This window comes from Charadrius vociferus, unplaced genomic scaffold (genome assembly GCF_000708025.1).
Source record: "Charadrius vociferus isolate BGI_N301 unplaced genomic scaffold, ASM70802v2 scaffold62, whole genome shotgun sequence".
NCBI classification, from domain to species: Eukaryota; Metazoa; Chordata; class Aves; order Charadriiformes; family Charadriidae; genus Charadrius; species Charadrius vociferus.
In genome coordinates this window covers 2,893,370-2,914,045 of record NW_009647419.1, presented here as the reverse complement: position 1 = coordinate 2,914,045, position 20,676 = coordinate 2,893,370, and the positions used below count along the sequence as shown (strand labels likewise).

The following is a 20,676-nucleotide window of genomic DNA, read 5'->3' as shown; positions in this document are numbered from 1 at the left end:
GAAAAGTTCCTCTGCAGTCCCAAGAGGTCACTGCATTCTCTTCAAGCAGTAACTGCCGCCCCTACAACTTAACATTTCTGTGCAAACTTTTAAAAAAATAAATCCAGCTGGAAGAGGCAAGATGATTCAATGTCATTATCCTTCCTGCATTGAGAAAACGCAACAGTGCATCACTGACTTAAAGGAGGAGAAAGGGGGAAAAAAAACCAACGATGTTAACCTTGCTGGCTGCACTGAGTGCCTGCATATTTTAAGTCAGCTGGCATACAGGAGAATTCCAGTTTCTGCAACCTGTCCCTAAATGAAACCATACCATATTCTTTGTACTAGGTTCCTTTCCTCGCCCCCTCCCCCAGAAAAGGAAAAATACTACTTGAGGGGAAAAAAAGCCATAAACTGATCTAGAGAATAACAACAAAATGGCACTTACTTGGCTTCTTGGGACATTTCTGGCATTTGTTGAAACCCCAGGAAGTACCCACAGTTCCGCAGCAGTCTTCTTGCTTGGAAAGGCCAGGAAGTGCTTTGCCACACTGGAATAGTCAAGTAAAGAATACTCCGGTTAGTGATACTACATGATGCTCACTTCTAGTACAATGTTGTTTTTCAGTCATCTTGGGTCAACCTCTTGCTGAGACACTGAAGATTCACTGGAGCTCTTAGCTGAACTTAAATAGTGCCCATGCATTGCAGTGGCTCTCTACATAGGCATGAGCAAATTAGGTGACATTGTTATCTACTCATGTGTCAATTTGAAAAGGAGAAAAAAACAGAAGCGAACAGTCTGTCATAGGGATCAGTGAGTATATTTCCAAGGTAGCAACTCGCCATTGGCACCTATTCCCTACATTACATAAAAACATGCTTGTCCACTTTTTCAAAACCTGTATAAATTATCTCAAATACCTTTCTAATTACTCTCTTAAAGAAACACAAGAAGGATGACTGCGATTTCTATAATGTTATTTCATATTAAGAAGCTTCAACTTCCTGACAATGTATGTTTAATGTTTACGACCATTTACTGAAAATTGCCAAATTATAATGACAGATTCTACTGCCCAGATACCAAAGAAGGTAACACAGATGACTGAAGCTGAAATTAGTGATGTCTGTGTTATTCCAAACAAGTGTCTCTTTCCCCATGCAAGTATTTAAATTAATCTTGCAATAATTTGAGGTCAGTGTTCCTTTTTTTCCCCCCTCCCTGATCAAGAATATGCTTATTATGCTTTTTATTAATAAGAATACTGATTTTCAGAAGCTGACAACGTACTAGTTATGTTCCCGACTTTTGCAATTTTCTTCCATGTTGCATGATAAAGAAAGCTTAAATGTATTTCTGAGATGTAGATGTTAAACAAATATATCTAAACCTGTCACGTAGGTATAAAATGGAAGTGCACAACAGCTGCATTTAGTAACAATTTCAAAGTAAATGTTGATATAAATAGGCACTGCAGCAAACAATTCAAATGTGCTGAAGTGTGAATCCTCAGTATGCAGTGAACAGACCTTTCCTAATCTAACGTTCCTTCCTGACAGCATATAAACCTCTGACCCAAACGCCCACTGCCACTTAGTTGGCTCATCCTATGGCACAGGCTGTGGCCTTGTGCATGCTTTCACTTTGGCTGGTAACCCAATCAATCTGCAGTGGGGATGCATGCTGAATGCACAGGCACTGACAGCTTCCTCCAAGCATCCCAGAAATTTTCCAGTGCGCTCTTAATCTTATTGACACCCATGAGTCAATGATGTTTCTGAAGTGCAGAGTTATGCTACGTAGCTTCAGTGTGACTACTAACAGGACAGCAGGCTACCTCACAACATTAGGGCTCTGACTTTGGTCATTAGGTCCCCTCTTTGCATGGGGAGCGCTGGCAAGGCATCGTCCCAGCTATCTTCTCTGCCCCTTTTTAACAGATACTCCCCAGGCACCTCCTGAAACATCTCAGGAACAAATTAAAACCAGCGTCAATTCACCATTTAAAAATCAGACTGTGCAACCTGCAGCAGCTCAGCACTTGCTGCATGTGAAGCTTAGACACCTATCAAGGGCTATGTGAGCAGCTGGGAGTCCCAGTGAAAACCAGCCTCTCTCGAGAAACGGAGCTTTTGGCACCAGGGCAACTTAGCGAAGTTACGGTGTGCCTCTGCACATCACTCCTATATGGGGTAGCACCACTTGTGCTTTAAGCCTCATTTTAGGGTAACACATGAACAACATAAAGAACAGTGGCCAAACAGGTTACAAGAGACTGCTCAGTTATTGTGCAACTTTAGGAGTCTATTTCACGCTGTCTGCAGAGGGTCTTGTGACAAATGTTCTCATGTTCCAAGGGGTGACGGTCTTGGCCTGGATGGTATTTGGCTGTGTTAAAACAGATAAAGTATAAAAGCAAGTCCCACCTTTCAGATGCAGGCCCAGGCTTATGCGAACACATGTCTTTCAGGCTGTCTTGCACTCCCCTGACTTGGGCACTGTCAGGATTAGTACGAGATGGACCATGCCTGATCAGTCAGAGTCTGTTGAGTTCTCTTTCCAGAAGCAACTTTCAGCCTGGCACTTCACAAAGGCCATCAAGATGCACAAATAGGGAATTCTGCACAACTCCCTCTGCTGCAGCAGCTTGGCTGTTTTCAAAACTGGAACTAGCTCTTTCAACTGCCTCTAGCCAGATGATATACAGATCTTGCTGGAGTTCCCAGAAGCTCAAAAATCTTTCAGCTGGAGAGTACTCATAATGTCTCCTACAAGAGGCTGCCCTAAGACCTTAGAGAATTCATGTTATTTCTTCACCCAATGCTGGTTTCTCCACGCACATCCCAGGTGAGCATGCTCTAGGAAGGACCATTTTACTTTATAATCACAGCTACTCAGTTTTACTTTATAATTACAGCTGCTCAATTCCTTTCCTAGAGCTGGGACTGCTTCTTCAGAGACAGAGAAGCCGCTTACTGAAGTTGTATATTGTGGCTGTTATTGAGAGTCAGCTAAACCAACCTGAACTCAACTCTTCTGTCCCACCTTGTGCCATCAGTTTTACAACTCTCATCTCTCCAAAAAAAAGCGGGAAGAATCAAGGCTGGTGCTGCACCTCCCCTTATGATCTCAGAAACGGAGCATTTGGGCAGTGAGGCACATTACCTAACACCCTGTGTTCCTCTGCAAGGTCACAAGCCTCAAGGACACATCCCAGCAGCTCGTGTGTGTCAAGGCAAGACTCCACTAACATGAGAGCCAACATGCCATCATGAACTGGCCCCCCCTTTCTCTTTTTTCCCTAGAATAGAAAAGGTGTCATTTAACAGTAGTAAATTAAAAGCATGTAAAACAAAGAAGAAAAAAAAAAGGAGGAGGAAGAAGATGGACTAAAGCCCACTTTTAGTTTAGGTGTGGTGCTACAGCATTTGCATTCTACTGAAAATCATGATCTCTGTGGTCATAACTTTTTCAAATTTCCATATAAAAACCATGAACAAAAATAAGGATGCCAAAGTCTGAGTCATCTGGCAACTGTGGTTTGTAGTCCTGTCAGTAAAAACTGGCAATGATTAAAGCTGCTGCTCCCACTGCCTCTATGGTGAATTAAAACTTGAAGAATCAATGATAATTTGGTTAACATCCAGATCATTGTAGAAACTGGCCAGCGAGGAAAAGCAACTGCCACATGGGGCTCCTAGTGGTGTAAGATCTGTGTAATTTTGGAGCTATACATCAGAAAAAATGACTGCTCTGCGAAGTCCTAAGCCAAGCAGAAACAGAGAGTTCTTCTATGGCTAATAAACCCTGATTTCTCTGGTACATCTAATAGTGCTTCAGATACTTTCAACACTCGTGGCACTGCACAAGCTGTTTCCTAGCCAGCTACAATTTCTTAAGATGCTCCTCCCTTTCACAAACCCTAAGCATGAATGAACTGAAGCTCCGTTTCTACAGGTCTCAAACTTTTAGGTAATTTCTATCCACTTCAAAAGTCTTACCCACTTCCTACTACTGAGAAGAACTCATTAGTTCTTCAGACAGTCTGTTCCAGTCTCTGAGTCACAAATGACTGGAAAAGTCACTTGGGGGAACCCATAACTATTTTTAGTTTGCCTCACCATTCAACACAACTCCAGCACACAATCACGAGCCTAAAACAAGCAGGGAAGCTAAACACAAGCACATAGCTTGCACTATGTGTGAAGATGATGCCATTCTCCAAGCTTAGGTTTACACTTTTCTATCCATCATCCACACACATTTTAAACTAATCTAGCCTGTATCCCTGAGGGCTTCTGGGAAACGCCTCAGAGAGAGAAAACAGATTTTCATGAATGATACATCTGTCAGAAGCTTATGATTTGGAGATAATTCTTACTGGTTCAGAAGGCAAAGAAGTCATGAAGGATTGGTATAAAAGAGCTCAACTGTGCTGAAAGAGGCTCAGCAGTAGCACCAGTATGAGGCACACATGGTACTAGCATAAAACAAAGTTCTTCCTGGGTAAAGCACTCACAGACACTGAAAGTATTGTTTCAAATCCACATATTTTTCCCCATGCGTGCCTGGGCTTCTATGCCAATATTTTATATAACTGAAGGAAGTACTGAATATTCCCCCTGGTAGACTGAAATTCTGGCTGACCCTGTGCTGGTGCACAAAGGCCACCCCAAGCCACATAACCTCTTTGTTCCCCTGTCCAGACTCCAGCCTCTGTCCCATGTCCACAGCCTTGGAGCGCTAACAGTACTTGAGTTGTGCACTGCCACCAGTGCTTCATATGTTTTCGAATGCCAGGGAAAAGGAAGGATTATATCCTCAAAATGCTTCTGCTAAGGCAGTAGGAGGAATTTATTCAGCTCCCTGTTAAATTGTGGTGGAGAACCCAGTCTGGCAATTAGTGCCAGGGCAACCGCAGAGGATTCTGGCCGAGGGACCACAATGTTTCCTGGGACTCTAACTCCTGTCTGACCCATCTACAAATCCCTGTCACGAGCTGTTAGCTAAAACCACAATACAGGCATAAATAACGGAGTGTCACATGAATAACTATGATTGAAATCGATAGGTGCTTTGCCTGAGTTAATAGCTAATGACTCTGGGATTCAGCTCAAAAGACTGCATTTCACATACCACAATAGCCGAAGTGAATGGATACACTGTTTAACTTTCTGTAAACTATTCAACAGGCACAGACCTTGGATTGTTGCTTCTTTTTTTTTTTTTTTCCTATAGGCATGACAAACAGAGTAAAAAACCTCAACTTAATAAACCGTATTACTGAAACAATTAACAATCACACTTAATTGGCTTACCGACCAGCTGAATGACAGGTTGTTACAAATGAAGAGTATTATCCCATGGAGCACTGGCTGACTAACAGGCATTGTCTCATAAGCAGAGGGGAGAAACTTAAATACTTCCAGACTTTCTAAAAGAACTGGTAAAGAATTTGTTTTGGCTTAAGCAGAACATTCTTCATACGCAAGTAAAAATTATCCAGCTTTCTTCTATTTGAGTAATTAAAACAATGTTTGGTGGTTTTGGTATCTGATACATCTTTAATCTTCTGATATTTCAGGGTATTGATCATGCAAAGAATCTATTGTGAATGAAGCACTAATCCTGGAAAAGAATCCACACTGATTTCTGACAGTCTATTTGTTTAAAAACTTCAGAAGCCAAACCATGAGCTTCAAGGAATTCCAGACAGTTATTTTATTTTATGAGATGGTATTTTTAAGACTATTTTAAAGAAAAAAAGTTTTAAAAGTGCTCTAAGAGTAAAAGTACCAGTATGAAGCACAGAATTTTACTTGTATCATTTTTCCTGCCTGATTATAAATAGGGAAGTTCATTTCATACAGCTGTCAAAAACTGAAAATACCTGAAATTTACCTCCATAGGAAATGTTTTGTTAAATGTGAAGTTCATCAGGCTTATTTATATAGTTGAATGAATTACTCAACTGGCATATTACTACTGTCATCTCCTCTAGACTACATACACTATGGTCGTATTGCATACAGTAGTATCAATATGCTAGGTTATGCAGTAAGAGCTATCAACACATTTTGCCGCTCCGATTTCTAACTCAAAAAGTTTGATGCCTTTGTTTAATATTTCCCATCGTGAAAAAGTCAGTGATCTAAGCCCAGTTCCTAAAAATGTTATGTATAATCTCAAAGTTAAGTACATGATCAGAATATGCCCTTGTGTGAATCAAGTTAAGTAAATGATTAATGATTTGCAGTCAGAATCTTTATCATGGCACAATACTGACAATTTCTAACCTTTTCCAGCTGCCACCCTTCACTTGGCTTATTTTTGTATTCTATCAAGTCTGACAGCAGAGAGAAGTGTGTTGCTCAAACCAAAACAAATGTTTCCTGTAAAGACATTACTGAAACATACTATTAAACAATTTCCATAGAAGTTCACCCCAATAAAGATGCTGATCAACTAACATCTGTTTTTCAGACATACTTGTTATTTATCAGAACTACACAGCATTTGAAACACATTCTAATGCTTATGTGAATGTTTTGATCACACTGTAAAATGGACAGCCATGATAATTTTCAATAAAGTCTTTACTAGTATTCACCACTAATGTTATTTGGTTTAATTTATTTAAAAGAGATCTATCAAAATAGGCCTCTATTGACTGCTGTAGGTTGTATATTTTGTTTTACTTTAATATGATTTTCCAAAGTATTATTATAATAAACCAAATTTCACTTCTCAATACCAGAACGACTCTAATTCGGGCATCCTTCTCAACAGAGCTTTAACAAGTATGGATCTTTTCTGCAACACCGTTCAAAGCACTTTGCAAGAGAAGCACAAAGCATTCTGCAAATAACTAATAAGTGAGGGGCAGAACATCCCCCAAACACTGCAATCTGGAATTTATTCCAAATTGAACCCCCCCCACCCCCAAAAGGGGGATCAGAAGTGAGTATTTTCCACTGAAATTGTTTCAATGATCATTTCACAGACCAGTACAGCTCCTCTCAGCAATTACATCAGCACAACTGAGAGACAGTGAGGAGGAATGAGCAAGCAAGGGTAGACGTGACCTCTTCACCAGCTTCTCTTCCAGACATTTTGGCATACATTGCCTTCAGCCAGGTAAGCATCTTCAGTATGTCTCTCTTTAGAAAACCAAGCTTTTTTATTTTGCATTTAAGTTATAGATGCTGAGATCACCAGAAGTCTCCTTCAGTAAAACCAACACTCAAAAATATTTGCTGAAGAGAACAGCATTACGTGTGAATCTAGTCAGAAAGAGCCTGCTTTAGAGAAATTTGGAAACAGCACCTTCTCCAATTTCTTGAAAAAAAAAAAAAAAAAGCAAAAAGCCCCCCTCTTTACAGTAAAGCAAAAAAGAGACCAAAACAATTTTGAAGAAAAAAGACTTTTTATAAAGCCAAAATAACTATAGGAAAACACATGAATATACTTAGTAGACACTTCAAAGTGATCTTAAGGGTGGGGAAAAAGCAGTGCCCAACTGACTTTATATGAACTTTGGCAGATAGTACGCATCCGCACTCTCTTCTCGATTTAAATGCAGAGTAATCATATGGGAAATTAACAGGGCTCAAGATTACCAACACAATCTTTACTAGGTGCGCCACTGACACTGTAAAAGTATTTTAGGAAATAACAAGATATTCTGTGTCATAATAAAGGCATTTTTACTAGAATTAAAATGAAAAGCAGCTGACGATGAGGAATTAAGGAAGAGAAACATAATCTTTCTTATTTGCTTGCTTTTTAAATAGGACTTCAAGAATCAGTGGTCTAAGATGACCAACTTCTTGGATTTCAGAAACACAGGGCTAATGGCTGTGAAAGACCTCACAGGACACCATACCCAGCCTCCAGTTTTTGAAGGCACACACGGTGCCCCCCGAAAATCTACTGCTCTCCATCTTAAGTAGGATTTTTGTCCTACTGCTCCCATTGTGTCTGTTTCTCAACTTCAAGTCTCTATTTTCTCGATATCATTTTATATATAACAAGGTACAAGTTTAGGTAAAGGTTTGTTCCATATATTTTTATGACAACGATAAGTTTACTTTAAGTTACTTAAAGTTTACTTTAAGTTTACTAGCTTTACTGCTAGTTTATGACATACTCTGCAAAAACCTTTTTGGTACTAGGAAAGCATTTGATGAACCACAACTTTTGTATGCAACATATCATAGTAAGCTATCATGTAACATGGTAAGGTATCCTGGAGCAATCATCGTAACATCTCAGAAAAAATAATTGCTAAGTGTTCCACCCAGAGAAGAGAGGCTGCCAGGAAAGTGAACTGACTTGAGCAGAAAAGAGAATCATCCAGAACACTATTTGCTTCTTATACTACTTTTTAAAATTTCTAATATGCCTTCATTTATCTACTTGAATTAAACTATGTAATTTCATTCCTCTAGAGCTCCTCTCTCTCCTCCTCTCCCTCTGTCCTTCTAAGCCTGTAGACTGACATCTTTTCACACATCTTTTACTATCCTTTCCTCATGGTTGCTGCCTTTGGTTACAGCCACTTAAGACACTATAGACACCTAAGCAAACAGGCAGTCTAGAAGAATTTTTACATTGTTAATTAGGAGTGATTGGAGGCCTCAGAATACAACCAGATTCTTCAGCTATCTGCACCATAATGCCCTCCAAGCTTCGGTTCAGAGTGGCTCCAGTTGCTAACTTCAACTTTCTCTGTTGGAAATGCACTGCAGGAAATACACCCTGGCTGTCTTGGGATTCGAGTATAGCAACTATCCTACTGTTTTTGCAGGACTACTGTTTTTGAATGAGACACATTAAAGGAATTTAACTACGGTGGGGTAAGGAAGAATGTATGGGGAGATGAAAAATATTCCACACAAGGCTGTGAAAAAAACAAAGCATTAAAAAAATCAGAGGACTTGTTATTGAAAGAACAGTTGAAATTCAAGGAAAAAGACAGAGAGAACAAGAGATGGAGGGAAACATAGAATGGCAGAGTTTACACACACATAAAACTGCAGCAGAGATTTTGATACTGTTTTTATCCTGTGTTTTTAGCCTGAACCAAAAGTTCAGCAAAGTCTTTGTTAACCTGGTTGATTTGTCTACAAGAGGCCACGCACATATCCTTCCATCAATGTGCTCTATAGATAGTAAAGTCACCTCTGATCCCAGAATATTTAATAAAACATTTCTGAAGCCAAATACACAATCCGCTCTGCAAAAAAATGTATGAACACTGATGATTGGGTATTCTTACTTTCTTTCAACAAATTATCCAGCATAAACTCCAGGAAGAACTTGTAACACATGCTCAGTTTAAAAAAGGAAAGCTCAGTTTATCAGTTTGAACAAATAAAGAGAACCCTCATATTTAGCAAAGCAAATATCAAAGCAGCAGAAAACCAAATTCTTTTAGACTAGATCTATTTAAGAGAAAAAAAAAAAAGTCTTTCACAGTTCAAGGTGTATTTAACATACAAATAAAAAATATGCATTGCCTGACTGCAGGAAAAACATACTGACATTTCATGTTCAAATTTGAAAGGTGAATGAGTCACTCAAATCTATATTTATGGCAAGGTCTTAAATGAATGCTTTACAAAATGCCACCCTACACCTCCAATGCTAAATTGAACCATTAAATTAAATAACAGAAGGCCTCTGAAATCCTTACTACGCTCTTCTCCAAGACTGACATTGAAAGAAGCAATGAAGTTTGTAAAAAAAGAGAACATGCATTATTCTAAACTAGGAAGCACTACCCTTTCTTGAAAGCACTGCAAGACCACATTTTTCCAGGGGAATACTGAAAAAAACTTTATAAAAATTGGAGACCGACCATTTAGAAGGATTCCCAGTAACACATGAAGGCAATGCAAGCATATTTCCCCTTCTCCCCCCTTCAAAAGACAGTTACTGTCTTCTGGTGAGCAATGAGTAAGCTTTAGTTTTAAAACCACTGTAACTTGAGGGGCATGCACAGCACATTGCAAGTTTTGTATATGTCATTCAAAATACATCACTCATGCATGCAGCAGAAAGAACAGACAGAAAAGTTATCCAGCATAACAGATAAAAGATGCAGCATCCACTGCCAAGTCTAAGACTGAGGAAGGAATTTTGTCTTCCCCTATATATGAGTGCACATAGTGCTTCGCTTTATCATGTAAAGTCTATAGACTTTCATTTGTACATGTGCTTCAACACTGGCCAAAGTACAAATTCAAGTTTTTACTATTCCCGAAACAGACAAGGACAAAGAACTCATCAGTATAAATCAACACTGTAATCACAAAACAAGCATTCAACAATTAGTGAATACTAGCCTTCAGTGTTTCATACTCAAACTTAACCCTAGTCTTCTAGAAACATTTTGGGGCATGATGAGATTTAAATTTACTACTTCCAAAACATTTTTCAGAACCAATTAAAACACCCTGATGTGATGGCCTAGCATCAGCAGGTTTGGGGATCTTTACCTCCACAGCAATGACTCCCGAAACCAGAGTTAATTATGTTGCTAGTAAGGATGCTATGAAACTCTGCACAAGCCAGTCACTGAAAGGAGACAAGAAAAATATTCTACAGGAAAATTCTTTGGATCTGGCAGAGAATGACTGAGACTAAGGAACTGTGATTTCACTTTGAGGTTCCAGAAGGTAACTGATACCATTACCTTGGGATCTACCACCTACATTACCCTCACTCTGCTTCCGATTCCATCCTGCTTCTGCTCCTATCTGTCCCCCCATCACTGATCCTCTCCAAAGCTCCTTGCTTCTCTGTGATTGAGGTCTTGTCCCTCTTTTTCTTTCGTGCTGCTTGGGAGCTGTGATAAGTCCAGAAAAATTCCTTGCTGTCAGTTCAAACACTGGGCATCACAGCATTCACTGACAGCTAGAAGAAACACTTGTAAAGGACGTTTTGCTCCAGGTCTGGCATTTCAGGGATGATGGGTGCTGTCCCTTTGAGGGGAAGGCAGACCATGCTCTCTGCAGATGAAACCTTTGGGGAACTTTGCTGCCAACATCTACCAAATATCTGTAGAATGTATTAGAAATACATATATTTTGAGATGCTTGAAAATTGGCTAAATTTGGGTGCATGGTACTGGAAGGACCAAAAGCAGAATGACCATGATAAATTTAAGTTTCTGCTTCAAAGCAGATGATACAAATCTTCAATGAAACAGTCACAATTTATTTATTTTTTTTTTTAGCCCGAGTAAATCAACATATTCCCTAACATCATCCCTCAAAATGAGTGATTTTTCTGAAACTTCTCAAAAAAATTCAGCTTGACGCACACATTGAGCATAAAAGAAGTTTGGTCTGAAAAGTTAAATTTTAGCAAGGTGATAAGCAATAAACAACAGGGTCCTCTTATTTTTTTTACAATCTCTTCACATACGCTTTTTTCCTCTCTATATATATTTACGTATATATGCAAGAACGGTAACACTGTTGCTTATTAAAGTGCTGAAAGAAGATATGCAATTTTGAATAGTCATATGTCACCTGATGCGATCATATTCTTTTAAACTGAACTAAGGTTTTAATGTTCTAGCAAGCACTCAATTGGCTTTCATAATTTTTCTACCCCATTCAATGGTCACATTTCAACAGGTTCAAAACATTAGCCTACAATACTGTAAAACATATGAAGTTGTTGAACAGGAATTTCAATTAAAACTGTAACTCCTTGAAAAACACTTGCCAGGCACATGTAAAAACACTCATTAACGCAAAGGACAGTACAAGCTGTGGAAGATGGTGTAACCTCAGTTGGTCAATTAGGAGAGACAGAACTAGGATTTAGAGTCGCATTGTTTTATTTGAAGAAATAGCTTATAAATGCAGAAGTTCTGGCTAGAAAAACTGAAGGCAGAATGTCAGGGATCCAAGTCCACAGAAAATAAAGACATTAGCTTGAAAGAGAAGGAGGTTCAGAAAAATGTTATTTTGTAAAAATTTTGCATTTCCAAAAGAATTTTCTTTTCAAAAAGAATGTCAAACGTGTCCTTTCCCAGTAATTGGTGGAAAAAAACCTTAATTCTTTTATAATATTGTTTTAAAGCTACCTATCTCAAAAGCCTCAGCAAACATTTCTTACCTGTGTCCCAATAGTCTCCTGGAAGCAGCGCCCAAGCTGAGTTTTAACTGAAACAGGAAACATATGAGGAATGGGTTGTTGATTTGTGTAAGCAGTATGTCCTTTCTGGGTCTTCTGATATGGAAGACCTTGGTAAGAGACCTGTGGATGTCCTGGCTGAGGTACTTTTGCTTTTTGTCCTGTTGACGTGCTGTCAATTCTTGAAACTTGATGGATCTGAACTGAGGCTTCAGGGGGATGTTTCACATGGATATTCACTATGTTAGGAGGGAACTTCACTAAAATAATTGAAGGAAAAACACATAAGAAAAATTGGTAATAAAATATGTCAAAAAAAGATACCTTAGGCACCTCTAAGACATTTCAGTTTTGTACAGCAGAATTTTTACAGAGTGCCTTAAAGTGACTGAAATATAAATGAAGCCCAAATTTAGAGGTTAGAGGGAAGGCTGAAAAAATGCACGGAGTCTCATTAACAAGAAAATGAAAACTCTTCACCCAGGAAAGAACAACATTATAGGATTTTAAAGATTGCTACATAAACATGGATGTCCAAAATGTCCAAATTGGCTGGTGTGACATTAACATTTGTGGTCATACTGTGTAATAAGAATCCCATTCAAAGTTCCAGAATTCAAACTCCACTGGGTTATTTTTGGATATATAGTAAGCTTTATTTTCTTTTTCAGATCCATCGTCTTTCTCTGGAACACAGAAAAAGCTTCAGTTTTCATCTTTTCATCTTTATATACCTGCCAAGTCCTGAGTTTGCCCCTGCAACAGTTGCCAGCATCTCAACCATCTAAAACCACCACTCCTTTCACTGGACTTTGAATTCAGGATTTGGCAGCTAAAGATGGAGGAAATGTTTTTCAGAGACTTCCGTTTTTAAATACAGTTGTAGTTTTAGGTCTGGGTAGATAGATTGAGACCCTCCAGTCAACATAATGCGCACTGAACTCTTTATGAGCCTCAAGCCTCTTTTCATGGAAACACAAAATGCCCTTTAAACATGTAACTCAAATTATTATTGGTGGAGGTGAAGGAGAGGTGTGTAAAAAATTCTAAAGTTTGAAAGCTGCATAACAAAGTCAGCGTTTACTGTGCTGACTGGGTGTCTCTCATCAGCAAATACTACCCGGTCTCCTCCAGGCCAGCCAATCCATTAGATGTAAAACCCCTTCCAAACATCAAGAACCAACAAATATCATTTGACATATTTTCTCTATAACACATACTGGATTTTTGAGTCTTCTCAATTGTCTCCTTTGCCTCCAGGAGGCCAGTCTGTTATTTGGAACTTGATTAGACATTTTCAGTTCTTATTTACAAATTTCAATCTCACAGCTCCATTTCCCAACAAAGCATATTTCATTTACCTTAGCTGCTTTAAAATTATATTATTTTGTAGAAATTTCTTTTCAGTTTTCACATTATTTTCATTTCTCTAGGCACATTTTCACTATTAATTGATCTCACTTAGGAATTCCTTAAAAAATCAAACTTATTTTTACTCTGCCCTGCATTGCTTCATTGCAAACAGAAACATCAGGAATAAAGTCAGCAAAATATTGCTGCAGGGCCTTAATGGCTCTTCAGATCTTGCCCATAGCAGAAAACAACCTTCAATCAAAATTTATGGTACATGAGTTCTGCTACAGGTAAACCCACAAGGAAAAGATTCAGTGTTACAAGAAGTAGTAAGGCCCTTCTCAGGCTAATAGACTGTCTTTGCAGCACAAGACAAGACAGCATAGTCCAGGTGTGAAAATAATAAAACTCACCCCAACTTACTATTGTACATTTTTATGTAAAAGGGATCCCTTGAACTAGTTTCTCCAGCAGAGAAATCTAAAGGATATATTAGCCCGCAAAAGACATCACTAAATTGTTCTGCTCTAATCCATCAATCCACCTAGAGATGTTCAGATGCTGAAAACATCACTGCCTAGATGTGCTGATTAATTTTTATTTCTGCCAGCCATTTCAGGATTTTATTCTTTCCTTGAAACAAACAAAACACTCTTCTCTCCACAATCCAACATCCTCATTTGGACATGGAAAGAGAAGAGAAGGCATTGGGACTGCTGATGGATCTGATGAGGACTTGAGGGTCAGGAAAAAAAAACAAAAAACATTCAAAAGGTCAGACTCTTTAGCAATAAGAAACCTATTGTGTGCTTTAAGACAGCAACTAAATCTGAAAAACAACTGTCTTAATTTTTTTTATGGCCCACCATATTGTCTAAAATAATTTGATCTCGAATTAAATAGAATAGTCACAGAAATGAATTTCTACTCTGCTAAATGTTTAGGTACTTATATTCTCTTATTTGCTCATTCCTCCCCCCTTCCTTTTCTGGGCAGCTTCAGGGACTAATACTCCAACATGTCAGTGGAGTATTTCCCAATGGACTGTGTGGCAGTCCCTAGAGAACAAATCCATTGAAAAGATGGAGCAGATACTTAAAAGCATTTATAAAATATTGTGTTTCCAGAAGGATACTGTCAACACTTCCCTCACAGCTATGCGCCATCTGAAAACAGAATTACTACATTAGATTATATTTATCACAAACATAAATAGTTTTGCCTCTTTTAGCAAAGTTATTTGGGAACTAGCTGCCAACAACTGAGACTCCTCACATCTTTCCCCCATATATTTTGTTTTCATTCAGAGGTAGCAATCTTGGAGAGGTAACTGTAAAATTACCCTCAACAAGAGAAAAAAAATAAAAAAATCAATCTGGCAATTCAAACAAACAAAATTCACGGTAATTCATATGCTGTGAAACTGAATTGCAGGGGTCATTTCATATCTCACCCAGATAAAATGCTATCAAGAGTCATAGGACACACAGGAAACAAATTCAACATTTCTCTTCAAGGTCATCAGAATTTGTAACCTCACAGAAAGGTATTCAGGGGAACGGAAACCTGAAGCTGACTGAACTTTCTTTGACTGGGCAAAATTTGATTAACATCACAACTTTTCTTGTGATGATATACCAAATGATATAACAAAGATAAACGTGGATTGTATTTTCAGTTTTACATTAGACAAATTTTGTTATGTTGAAAAGCATTGTCTCTTCCTTCCACTAGTAACCATGGAATCACCTGCAACTTTCTACCTAGGTATTTATGCAACTTACAGACTCTGTTCAGGCACAATCATTCTCTTTTTTAGTAGGTCTACACTCCTGCAAGAAGCCCCATGCATTATCCTTTGACTCTGCAATCTGCATTAAATTCCACTTTAAAGTGAACTTACTCTTTTCAATAGCACTGTTACTTCTCATTATTTCAGTCATTGAGCAAAATACTTTCCAGTCATTCTGGTGAGCTCAGGATTCAAGTTGGGGTGTCAAGATTAAAACTATGTAGATGGATCACTATCATTACTGGTTGGACAACCAAAATTTGTTAATAAAATTAACTCCAAAGGAAAAAATATCTATCAAGAAAAAAGTTACCTTTTACACCCTGCTGTCCAGACATCGTCAGTGGTAAAGTATGAGTAGAGTGGATAATTTGTGATCCTACAGGCTTGTTGACCTGTTGTGGGTGATGATACAGTTTTGGAGTATTGGCAGTATGCACAGGGATCTGACAAAGTTTACCAGTGTAATTAGGAGGGCACTGGCACTTATCTCTAGAACTGCACTGGCCTCCATTCATGCATGGAAGGTGGCAAATAACTGAAATGAAAACAGAAACAAAAATTTTGTTAATGACTTTAGCCTTAGTATTATCTGACCATGTATCACACAGAAGTTGAGGAAGAAAGGAACATGGCTCGGGTCCTTTGGACCAACTTCTGAAGAACAACTACCCATTTGACAGGCGTTTTTGATTGCCTTGTGGCAGAACCACTTCACTTCCCCTCCTTGTGACCTCTGCCTGGTTCGTATCTTCTCTCCATGACAAGCCCTCCTTGTGACCTCTGCCTAGTTCATATCTTCCCTCTACGACAAACACACTAAGCACATTCTTCCCTTAGAAATCCCAGCTATTTTATTTCATTATGCTATTAAGTAAGATGCTAAATTAAAATGGTACCTGGCTACACCTCTTTCTCACACTTCAGTACAGGTATTCTTATTTAGTCAGCCTCCTATTTCTGAAAATCCTGGACGACCTACGCTTCCCTGGAAGACTGGGGAAAAATTCACTGGAGAGTAGACAGTACTGGGGATAAATTTTCTATTTTTACTGTAAGCCTTGGCTGGTCTCTGGAAAACCGTGTCTTACTGAGTATCTAGATTTTTGCTTAACATTTATCTCTCAGATAAAAGAAGCTAATTTGTATACCCACCCACGAAGATCATAAAAACATCCAGGGATTCTACTCAAATGATTTCAGAGACAAATTCCAAAGTATTAAAATATTTTAGCTCCCATATAAAGACAAGGATAATTACTTCTGTGCCAGCTAGTACTTACACATTTACAGCAATATAAATTGTCAGATGAAACATGAAAAATGTCAACATTGAATTAAAAATATTTCTTAACTCAGAGGTACAAACAGGAATAGGCTGGTTCAGCACTACCTAAAAATATGATGTGGGACTTTATAATCAACCATAATCTGGCTGAGCTGTCAACATTTTCAAGAATTAAATGACGTAAAAACAACAGGAAAAATACCATAAGCTTTTGTTCAAGACAGACTAAAGTAATTTTTTTCAGAAATCAAAGATTTTTGGCGAAATAGCACAGAGTATCCATTTGTCAGCTTTAAGACAAGATTCTGACTGTAAAAAAATAAATAAAAACCTTGACTTTAGAGTAATTATGGCATTTTGCTGGATTGGTATTGCTTGGTCTATATTGAATTACAATAAAAGTGAGAAACTGTAGATAATGCAAGGTAATTAGGAACCTAGTGCTTATTATTCCAAGTGGTGTAATCTCTGGACATCTGCAGGCTACTGCTATTATTAATACCATAAAATGTCAGCATTGGAAAAGGAACCTGTGTGTTGTGTGTTGCAAGACAACAAAGCAGGACATTCAACAGCCCAAAGAGTTCCAACCCAGCTGTGTAATTCACTTGGCCCAGCAAGAGTGCTCAAGAAATGGGGCAATCAGCCCGGCTCGTCGCAGAGCACCCTCAAATTGTATTGACAGGAACGGCACTGCCTGCTCGCCAGATAGGTCCATGCACAAATGTAAACAGCCAGAATTGTCTTTCCACTCTGTTCTACAAAAGTATATTTTTCTTATCTTATCTCATATTTTCATTTCATATAAACTGACTGAAAGTACTTCAAGCTTTAGCACTTCACTAAAAGACTTTGGAAGACTGTCCAACGCTAGCGCAGGCCTCACTTTTTGGGTCCCAATGCTGTTGAGTCTTTATCCGAGTATATAAAAGACATCCTTAAAGAACAGCTATTACTTCAGGGCAAAATGAACGATTTTTGACCTCGTCAGTAATGAAAGCATAGCAGTTATCTCTCTCTCTGGTATCATTCCTCCCTGAGTGGCCATAAATGAGCAGGTTTACTGCAATGGCAACAACACACAAAGAATTTTAGGTACTTGTAAAGATCTGCCTGAACAAGGTTGTCAGCTAAGGTAGTTTTTTGTGCAAAAGCAGCATCACACAATGAAATAGTGAATAGTAGCATTAAGGAACCAGCAATTTGGTTTTTGAAAGAAGAATAGAGAAACATAGGCAAACAGAAATAGTCTCCCTGAAGGAATTCCTTGAGTGCAGGAAACCCATCCCATAGATTTTCTTCACGCCCTTTCCCACCTTGAGGCAACAAGGTAATGTGCAAAATATAGCTTTTAAGCAATATAAATAAACACAGTGTTTCCATCAAAATAAGTTAATTTGTTCCAATGTCCTGTTCCTATAAAGTAGTTGGCATCTGGAAAGCCATGTCGCACAGGCATCTCCACATCACAGGGCATGCTTCAGGCTTTCCTCTCCTGCAGGAGCCCGCCAAGTAACAAACAGGCACGTGAAAAGCTTTGCTTTCACGCAAACAAAAGTTTGTGCTAAAAATACTGGGAAGGGAGATACCAATAGAAAAGAGTTCATTCATGTCCCTTTTCATAATTGTTTGCTGTGGATATTTACACAACTAACATGCAAATAAGTGCAAACAAAGGCCACTGAAAGGTCAAGAACGTGGGAAATAATGAAGAACATTTAATTTCTCAGTATCTACGCATAACAGAAAATAAAAATTCCAAGCTGCCCACGTTATCATGTGGTGGAAATCACTCAGCTGATTTATGTGCAGGTATATTGATTTACATCTCTTGAAGGTCTGGCCTAATGTATGAAGAATGAACTTTAAATGAGAATACATTAACTCTACTCTGAGAATATAAAATTCTGTAATAAAAAATTAAAAATTCTGAAACATACAATTGTAAGTTATACTCAGACACATAAAAACAAATAGCATAAGATTGCTGGGCTAAACTGAAAACTTGATAATCTCAAATGACAAATATTATGAGAACTTTAAAAACAACAAACAACTCACAAACCAAAAAAAGAACCAATAAATACAGGCTGGGCAGAGAATGGATTGAGAATAGCCCTGAGGAGAAGGACTTGGGGGTGTTGGTTGATGAGAAGCTCAACATGGGTTGGCAACGTGCACTTGCAGCCCAGAGGGCCAACTGTATTCTGGGCTGCATCAGAAGCAGCATGGCCAGCAGGTCGAGGGAGGTCACTCCGCACCTCTTTTCCGCTCTCATGAGACCATACCTGGAATATTGCATCCAGCTGTGGCGCCCCCAACATAAGAAGCACACAGACCTGTTGGAGTAAGTCCAGAGGAGGGCCACGAAGATGATCAGAGGGCTGGAGCACCTCTCCTGTGAAGACAGGCTGAGAGAGTGGGGGTTGTTCAGCTTGGAGTACACTCCGGGGAGACCTAATAGCAGCCTTCCAGTACTTAAATTGGGTTTATAAGAAAGATGGGGACAAACTTTTTAGCAGGGCCTGTTGTGACAGCATGAGGGGTAGTGGCTTCAAACTGGAAGAGGGTAGCTTTAGATTAGATATCAGGAAGAAATTCTTTCCTCTGAGGGTAGTGAGGAACTGGAACAGGTTGCCCAGAGAAGTTGCGGATGCCCCATCCCTGGAAGTTTTCAAGGCCAGCCTGGATGGGGCTTTGAGCCACCTGGCCTAGTGAAAGGTGTTCCTGTAGGCGGATTTGAAACTAGGTGATCTTTAAGATCCCTTCCAACCTAAACAATTCTGCGATTCTATAAAAATGAAACAAATTGAAATAAAATATCTGATAATTTTAAATTGGCATAATAAACACGCACACACTAATTGTGATGTTTCCTCAGGTAGTTTATGGCCAGGAGAAAGGGCTACATTTGGTTATGACACTGGTTCTGGCAGTCCGGGCACACAACTTCACCAGAGCTGGAACTAGACACAGACCATTTGAGAAAAATAAGCAGAAGGGCAGTTAGCCTCCAAAAAGGCAGAGGAAGGAAATGCTACTTTTCCTCGACAAGGTTCTGGGAATCTTAGGTTAACAAAGACCAAAGAGCCCTGGGGAAAAAAAAACAACTTAAGATAGGAACAGGATATAAAGCCAGGGTATGTTTGAACAGCTCAACTTCTGATGAAAGTTTTTTTGCTTTGTTTTGTTTTGTCATTGAGGTTAAAGAACTTAAATAAACAGAATGGCTGAACACTGCCAGAGGCATAGGGGACACTCCTGACAAAACCCAGACCCCTGTGCCAGGAGAGACAATTAGAAGATGCTGGGTTTGCATATATGTTCACAACTGACATTCAGACAAAGGGCACACTGGAGTCTGATTCTCACTGGGCTTTTGCCATTTCCTCTGAAAAGTTCAAAAAAAAGGAAATAAAAATATCCATTACATTGTGAAATCCTCTAGCTGCTTGGAGCCTGATAAAAATGTGGAGATAGGTCTGCACAAGACAACAAAAAATTTCAGTTCACACGTGGGTATCTTACAAACCAAAGAAAGTATTAATGGACCTAAGAAAGGCAACAAATTCTTCACTCAGATGTGCTGTAAGCCAAGTCTCTCAACTGTCTCTTAAGGATCAGCCAACATACAACTGAACAAATTTAACTATTTCCTAATTATAAATGAACATCCATCCCTTAGAAACATAGAGACAGGTTTAAGGAATTACAAACATTTTAAGTATTCTTCTCATCCTTGGGCAACTAATTGGTAATAACAAGCTTTGATTTCTCTGGCATCCAAAGGCCTTAATTCTCCCCAGCCTGGCACAGCTTAGTGGGTATCACTGTTCAAAATGAGCCAAGCAGACAACTTGCATGGAAATACCCGCACAGGCAGTCTCTGAAAGGCTGAATGCATAGAAAGAGGAGAACATTTGCAACATGAATCCTGATAAAGCTGCCATGGGTATGGGTTAGGAACACAGGAACAGGGCATGAAATCATCAACAAAAAAGCTAGGAAACCACTGATATACAGTTTGTCCATGTAATTACATCATCTAATTTGTTTTCAAGATACTTAAAAAACCTTGAACAGCTCCAGATAAACTAATTTAAT

General features: G+C 38.8%; 1 protein-coding gene across 2 annotated transcripts in view; it reads right to left on the bottom strand.

Moving 5' to 3' along the window:
• Positions 1 to 20,676, bottom strand: part of LTBP1 (latent transforming growth factor beta binding protein 1) — a 187,520-nt gene that overhangs the window by 97,035 nt on the left and 69,809 nt on the right. For both annotated transcript variants that reach the window (XM_009880398.1, XM_009880397.1), the window contains 3 exons: positions 15,598 to 15,822; positions 12,122 to 12,399; positions 431 to 533 (listed from right to left, as the gene is read on the bottom strand). In XM_009880398.1, the coding sequence (XP_009878700.1) occupies positions 431 to 533; positions 12,122 to 12,399; positions 15,598 to 15,822 (606 nt within the window). The remainder of the gene's footprint in view (positions 1 to 430; positions 534 to 12,121; positions 12,400 to 15,597; positions 15,823 to 20,676) is intronic.